The sequence below is a fragment of the Phalaenopsis equestris genome, unplaced genomic scaffold, assembly GCF_001263595.1.
Source record: "Phalaenopsis equestris unplaced genomic scaffold, ASM126359v1 Scaffold000098, whole genome shotgun sequence".
NCBI classification, from domain to species: domain Eukaryota; kingdom Viridiplantae; phylum Streptophyta; class Magnoliopsida; order Asparagales; family Orchidaceae; genus Phalaenopsis; species Phalaenopsis equestris.
In genome coordinates, this window is record NW_018164540.1 from 1,239,083 (window position 1) to 1,247,074 (window position 7,992).

The 7,992-nt window shown below is 31.8% G+C and overlaps 1 protein-coding gene across 1 annotated transcript; it reads left to right on the plus strand.

Moving 5' to 3' along the window:
• Positions 1-1,788: 1,788 nt before the first annotated feature.
• Positions 1,789-2,328, plus strand: LOC110020486. Its single transcript, XM_020718606.1, has one exon. It carries the CDS (start codon positions 1,789-1,791, stop codon positions 2,326-2,328), a length of 540 nt encoding a protein of 179 aa, XP_020574265.1.
• Positions 2,329-7,992: the final 5,664 nt, after the last annotated feature.

A 7,992-nucleotide genomic window follows, 5' to 3' on the forward strand; every position in this document is an offset into this window, starting at 1 on the left:
AGTCATATATCATTTAGCCAATCATTAACAAAATCATTTAGATGCTAGATTTTTAATATATTCAACAGAAGTGCTATTTATTATATTATTTTTAAAAAATTGAGCCCAAAAAATAATATGTGAAATTAGAGGTATGTTGGGAAATTAAATTCTCCACTACTACTTGACGTTACGTTCGGAATCCAATGAAGTGAAGATATGTGGAGATGATAGAAAATTTTTTTAAATAATCATTTTTGGGCAGTGGAATATTTCTTTCGCGTTATTACTCATTATTTAGATATTTTTGTTCTGGGAATATTCCAAGTAATAAAACATGATGAATATTCTCCTGTATTGTCGGGCCGGATCATAAGAAAACGTGTGTTTCCCAGAAGCCAAGTGTCCGCATATACGTAGCTCTATGTTAGGAGTCCTCATGTAATATTTTTCCACTTTTAATCTTTTACAAACAGAATCGAGTTGCAGAGAATGCAAGAAATACATTAAAATCAATGAAACAGCGAGCTCCATCGTCGATTCACGCATACGCCATTGAAAAATCCTTCGTGCGCAGATTCAAGCAGCAGAATGCAAGAAGAATCAATCCATTATACACAAATTTTTACCAGCAATTAAAATTCTTTAATTCGCCGTTCAAGAATCTCAGATTTACAGATTCCAACCCGGCAGCACTACAATTTCAGTTTGCAAACACCGAAACTGATTCCTAAGAGATTGAAAAAGAGAGAGAAAGAGAGGGGAAAGAAGAGCACAGATCAGAAGGCAGCTTAATAAAGAGCATAAATGGAGGAATCAAGAAGAAAACTATGTCCTCCTGACGCAATTTCTGAGCAATTTGGAAGCCAAGGTGCACTTAAGCCTGTAGTCCTCCCCGTTCCTAATGGACTCGCTCACGCACATTTCCCATGCGCCGTAGAAACGCAGGCATCTGTGTCTGCTCATGAACGATTCGAAGGATTCATCGGGATTCAGCCCCATTCGCTCCTCCCTCACTGCACTGTTGAAGAAGTCCATCGCCCACCTTCCGCTAGAGGATCTGGCGGGATAGAAGGAGTGGGAGGAGGAACGGTGGAGGTTGGATCTCTGAATCGGCGAGGAACGAGGCAGGTTGGAGGAATGAATCGGCGTGGAAAGGGGGAGGTTGGAGGCTTGAATCGGCGAGGAACGGGAAGAAGTCGGCTCCTGTGAGGTGTTCTCGACGGATTGGGGATATTCAGAGGGAGGAGAATAAGGAGATGAAGGTGAGCGGGAGGAGGAAGAGGAGAATGGGCGGTCCATAGCTGGGAGTTAGGGTTTCGTGAGGTAGAAGAAGGAGGAGCTACTGGCGGCCAGAGAGATAGGGTTTGTCGTGCCACTTACGGGATGAGTTTATAGGTAGAATGGAGTAGTTCTTGAAATAGACCGAGCCGGGTCGGGCTGGGCCGGCTGAGGTTGTAATTTGTAAAGAACGCTTCATAAAAGCACTAATGCCAAGAGCCGAACAGATGTTATTCCTTTGTTATAAGTTGCAAGATACTTATATTTGATTCATTTAATCTTAAAACTTTAAAAGTATCTAAAGAACTTTTTATATTAATTTGAATATTAACTGACGAGTCTGAGCAATTATTTAAGTAATCCAAATCTGATTAAGAGATTAGACACGTAATAATTGAATCACTCCAGTCGAATTACGCATCCCTTTCAGCTTATATATGTACCCTGGCTACAAAATCTTCTTTGCTTTCATACTTCCCATCTCTTCTTCTCATCAATCACCTAAATTCTGAAATCCTAACCCTAGTCATGGACTCCTCGTCCTCCTCGTCCTCCTCCGTTGGATCTCCACTCTCTGAAAGCACTCAATCCCCTGAAAACACTTCACCGCTGCACTCCTCCTCCGTCGGATTTCCTCTCTTTGGAAACACCCAATCATCCCAAATATCCTCGCCGATCCCTTCCTCGTCGGTCGCAATCCCTAGCTTTGAGATCACCCAATCTATGCAAAACCCCCAATCCAACCCGGAAGCACAAATAGTAAGCAACGGACCACCGACGCTGATGGTCTCCGATGCAGAATGGAACCGAGAACTTGCTCGCTTGTTCTTCGATTTTAACTTCTGCTTCTTCATGAAGGGAGGGCCATGCCAGGAACGCTTCCTGAATTGGTATAGGTGCACGCACCGCGTCGTCTATGTCGGCGGGTACTTGACTGAATGCGCCAGATTGGCCGGCCTTCTTCGGGACTGTGCCTTCTCGAACCGAGATTACCATCAATCCCTTCTTGGGCATTTCTCGGAAAGAGCCTGTCGTGATAGAAGCCGTCGAGATAGAAGCCACCAGTAATCATGGCGGATATTCAGTTTTCCTCGTGATTGTTCTCTCTCTCTCTCTCTTCCAAGATTTAAAAACCAGAAGGTTTACTGTTGCAGTATTGATCTTGATTTCTTGAATTGCCAAAGAATCTTATTAGAGTTGAAAATTTGTTACTTGCAGTGATGGTTTATTTCTAATTCCTTAAGACTCTCTTTCTTGATTTCTATTCGTAAAACAATTCATTAATCACTTGTCTCAGTTTCCCTTCTTTCAAATTTAAGAAGACTAAGAAAAATATTTACTAACGAGGCTGTTTAAATTGCCATTATCATGTTTTTTAAGTACTGTAATAAATATATACATGTTAAAAATTTAAGTGGTATGCAAGTACATATAGGTGTTAAACATGTCAATTCATAAGTATATGTGGTGTGCATATAAATGCCTCATTTTCTTCTTGGATGGTGGATACTTTTCTTGAAAAATTCAAGTGGTATATAAGGAATTAAATATTGGTGGACATTTTCAATCAATCTATATTTTATTGCCTTTTTTATTATATTAGAAAAATTAATCTCGCTTAAAATTTTAAGGATTATGGATTAGAGACGAATGTCGGGCAAAGTCGAGATGACCGCTCAGTTGTCAGCTTCTCATGATCATTATTGTATGATTGTCATTTTTTAATTATTATTGTCTGACAACCATCACGAAAGCATCATCATCATGTAATTGTCATTATCTAACTGTTATCACTTGACTGTCATTACACTAATTGTTTTAGATTTTATTGTAAAATAAAGTGCAGAACTTTTTGTAGATTTTGTAGCTCACATTAATGTAACAAATATATTTTATAGAAGATATTTGTCCATTTTATAATTATAATATTTGAATAAAATATATTTTGATTCATCTATCAAAAGAGTAAATTGTCCTTAAAAATTTGGGAAATGCTTTACGTTGAAATGGAACTCTTTTCATCTAATTATTCGTACATACGTTTTTTTATTTTTTCAATATTCTTTTATTTATGCCATCTTGTTTATGATACTATATTAAGTATTATGGAGAAAATGATAAATACATTTAATTTATTTATATTGAAAGTAAAAGTGAAATTTTTTAATTTATAATTTGAAATTCGCAAAAAAAAAATAGAAAATATATTTTACTTAAACATTAAAAGGCATAAAAAATAAAATATAAAGAACATAAGATAATCTTCTAATTAAAAAATAAATTTACTCATAAAATTTAATTTCGACATAAAAATAAATGTGATCTTTAGTGATTACTTGAGATTAATATTTTTTTCATTGTTTGTCTTTGATTAAAAATAAAATATTTTGTCATGTTAAAATAAAGTATGAACATTTAAAGAATATTTAAAAACATTTAAATATTATTTATATTTTCAAAAGTAACTTGAATGATTTTTCTAATTTTTATAATAAACTTTTAATATAATTTTAAAAAATTAAGTAAATAATTATAAAAACAGGAAAAAAAAGTTGATCGAATAGTATAATTATAATTTTTTATGTTAACTTAAATTTTAACTCTATTGTTTAGCATTATTTATGTTCCATAAATGCCTTAAACATTTCAATCCTTAATAAATATTTAAAGTAAAAATTTATTTAATACAAAATTTCACTATAAAATATAGTAGTGATAAAAAAACCATTTTTTAAATTACTGATCGTCCAAAATAAAAGTAATAATAATAATAATAATTGTGGACTTTGATACATATATCATTCTTAAACGATAATTATATTTAATATCTAAAAACATATATATATATATATATATAAAAGCATTCTAATTAACTTTTGTCTGTTTTAAATGTTTTAAAAGACAATCTTGATTTGACTTCAAAACCTTAACTACTAAAAAAGTCCTCTTTACGGTTTCCAATCCTCCCATTCTTAACTCCGATCCGATCATCAATACCATCCTTCGATGACAACCGCTCATTCTTAACTCCGCTCCCATCATTAATGCCATCCGACGACGACAACCGCAAATCTCATTCCCAACGCTGCTCCCTTCGCTTTATGCTGATCATCTCTCGGCCTATATTTACTCTCCCGCACCTCTACAAATCAAGCTCCCTAATCAGAGGTGCGGACGATGAATGGCTGGGCGAGAGCTCTGCATGGCCATTGGACGACCGGACATAAGTATTTCTCCCCAAATGGGGAGTCAGCCAAGCATAAATGCCTTTAAGTTTGCTCCCCGTGCTTCAGTGCAATGGATTTGTTCTTCAAGTACGCTAATTCCTCGGGCTTTAGTTGAATTAGGTTCTTGTAGTTTACATTCCATATATTAAATAAGGTGCTTTGAGACATTAATAAAAAGAAACCTTCTTATTGTCGTAATCATATGCTTGCATGGCCTAAGCTATAAATGAATTAACCAATTTGGTTTATTTTCGTGATATTTTCCCAAGGTTTGTACATTTAGACCTCAATATTTTCAAATTCTATTGAAATTATTATTATGATGACTTCAAATGTGTTATGTGAAAATTCAGTTAATTTTTTTAATTTTTATTGATTTATTAATTGATTTGAATTTTAAATGTATTTTTCGTTAAACATTCATAATAAATTAAAATGTTCGCCAAAATCCTTTAAGTTTTAAACGAACACTAAAATTTTCAAGTCATTCTAAGTTCATTTGAAAATATTTCTACGAATTATTGATTTTATTAAACGAGTTTAATTATTTAAAATTTATTTAAAATACATAGTATATTTTAATCTCGAGTTTTAATAAATGAGTAGGAAGATTTTAAATTCTCATAGTATATTTGTAATTTTGACATTTTTAGATGTCTCAACATGAAAGTGGGTTATTACATGTTCATTTGTTATTAACAATTGATTTAGATCAGTTAGGTGAGCATTTGCTATTTGCTTGATTTAAATGTGAAGAAGATATAAATGTAAATTGGGTTATTACCAATATACCTACCCTAAGCATATGGCTTTTATTGAAATCTTACTATTGTATTCTCTAGACCTTGTAAACATTTCAAACTAGATTTTATAATTTTTTTTTTTCAAGATTTTAAGTGTTCAACTTGAAGATTAGGGTAGATTTATAATTTTGTAGTTTTCACACAATTTTCTTAAGTCACATAAAATTTCATTTGATAATTTTCAATTAGTATTAAATTTTCAAAACAGTAAATTCTATTATTTTTATGTTGATATGAAGTAATTAAATTTTTTTAAAAAATAAAAAGAAAATTATTCAACAATTATAGATTTGCAAATATACCTTTTCATGCAAATTACATTTTTAAATTGATTTATATTTTAGTCACTTAATTCTAATTAATCACTCAAATATAATTTTATGATTTCAAAGCGTGTTTTGATGATTTTTTTGAGATTTGGAGATAAAATGATATTTTATAAATGATAAATTGCAAATATACTCTAACACTTATAAAATGAGTCTTATTGTATTTGAGTAGAAGATTTTAATATTTTAGTGAATTAGCTTTCCATTAGTGATATTATCTTTTAAATTTCATTTATTTTTTTTAATTTTTTGTTCTTTATTTTTTTATTTTTATGTTTTTTATTTTTTTAATTTCATTATTTTATTATTTTCCTTTTATTTTTACTTAAAGTTTAAATTTCTTAATGCTTTCTAATTTTCTTTGTACTTAGGAAAATTATGAAATGTTATTGAAATCAGAGACTACTTATTGTTCCTCTCTTCTAGATCAAAAGGATTGGCTTGGATATGCACTCTGTTGCCCATCAATTTTGGATAATTGGTGTTAGAGGAACAATTTTTTTATGCTAATTTGAGAGATAGGGACAGAGTGAGTGAGTGAAAACATAGATAATAAAAGCATAATATATCCTTAAGCAAAGAAACACTCCAAAACATCATCAAAATTATCCTAGTACTTCCACCCATTATTGAATATGCAATTTCTCAATTAAATTAATTTGTGCCTTTTCATATATCTTCCTACAACAAGTGTTATGATGATGACATTAACACATTAATATTTCTTCTTGTAATGATGTTCTGCATTAAGCAAATAATCTTCATATATTTTTTTAATTTAATCTATTAAAAAAACATTATCATGAAGAAATGCAAATTTTTATTTTAAAATAAAAAAATGAGAATAATATTTTCTTCTATTGTGAATCTATTGATCACTATATTGATATAATTTTTAATAGCAGAGTTATGTCAGATTAAGGGTCTGCTTGGGGCAGCTGCAGCTTATCCAGTTTATGCTGATAAGCTACTTATCCTGATAATCTGGTGAAAAAATAGCTGATCCAGATAAGTTGTCTGTCTGTTTGGTTTGTACGTTTAAAAAACAACTGATCCTGGAAAAATGTCCAATCTGCCCCTGTTCTGGATAAGCTGCAGCTGTTTGGTTTGTGCGTTTTGTAAACAACCGATTTACAAATTTCTGCATATTTTTTTGATTAAATGAACAATCTGGTACGTTGATCCGGATATTTTTTATATGTAGAATTTGTGAAGTTGACACCACTACTTGAAGATTTTAATCCTCGACAACGGTCCCAAAAACTTGATCCTAAGCAAATTAAAATTTCAATTATATCTTTAAGTAGTAGGGATTCTACGCAAGCATACGTATCATTATCAAGTAATATAATGCTTTCTGATTAAGCCAGAAATATCGATCCCACGGAGATTGAGGTTAATCACAGCAACTTTCAAGAGAATTTCTAGTCTAGAATAACACGCACCAGCTTGTAAGGTCGATAAAGGTTTGGTTTTGATTATATCCTACAATTATCACTACAATAATACTTCTACTCCTAAATTAAAATACTTAGTGAAAATCAAAAAGTGGGGTGTAATATATTAAAAGTAAACTTCCTCATACGATGAAATTAGTGACATGTGTAAAAAGTAAAACAAGTAGTGAGAGTGATTGTGATAAATAAGAACAATTATATTATTTACCCTTACTAGAGATGCTATAAAGAACATTGGTTAATTTAAAGTTGAATAGTTCGAAAGATGGGCTAGATAAGAAAGATACTAGCCCTCACTCTAGAGTTTCCTCTTATCCCTCCACCTGAAGGCTAACATCTCGCATCAAAAGCCTAAATAATAGACCAAATTAGGGGGCTTTAGCCTGTAACTCTAAAATCCTCTAATTCTACACCCATTAAAGATTATTTCCCTATTTATTTGCACTCAACCATATGAACTACATTCTCATCCATAGAATCTCATGTGATTCTACAAACAGTTGATTGAGACAACACCATCACAGATCTTACATGTTATCACAACAGATTTTAACATGCAAGTTGATCAAGTTTACATGAAAATGAAGAATAAAGTAAAATCATCACAATATATTCTCACTCTACTCAATTATATATCCTACACATGCATACTAATTCATTACATGAGGGAAGAGTAACGAAAACTACTCACTACACATGGAGAAACAACAAGAACTTTTCATTGAACAAGACTTTGAAACCATACAAACAAAGTATTAGATTCAAATCAAAATACAATGAAAATACTTATCTTTGATGGAAATCAAACTCTCCTTGTATAGCAAAAGCAATCTCTTTACAATCCTCTCCAAGAATAAAGTGAAAAGAAAAGAAGAAATTCTCACACTCTCTCTTTCTCTCTCACATTGTCAACCCA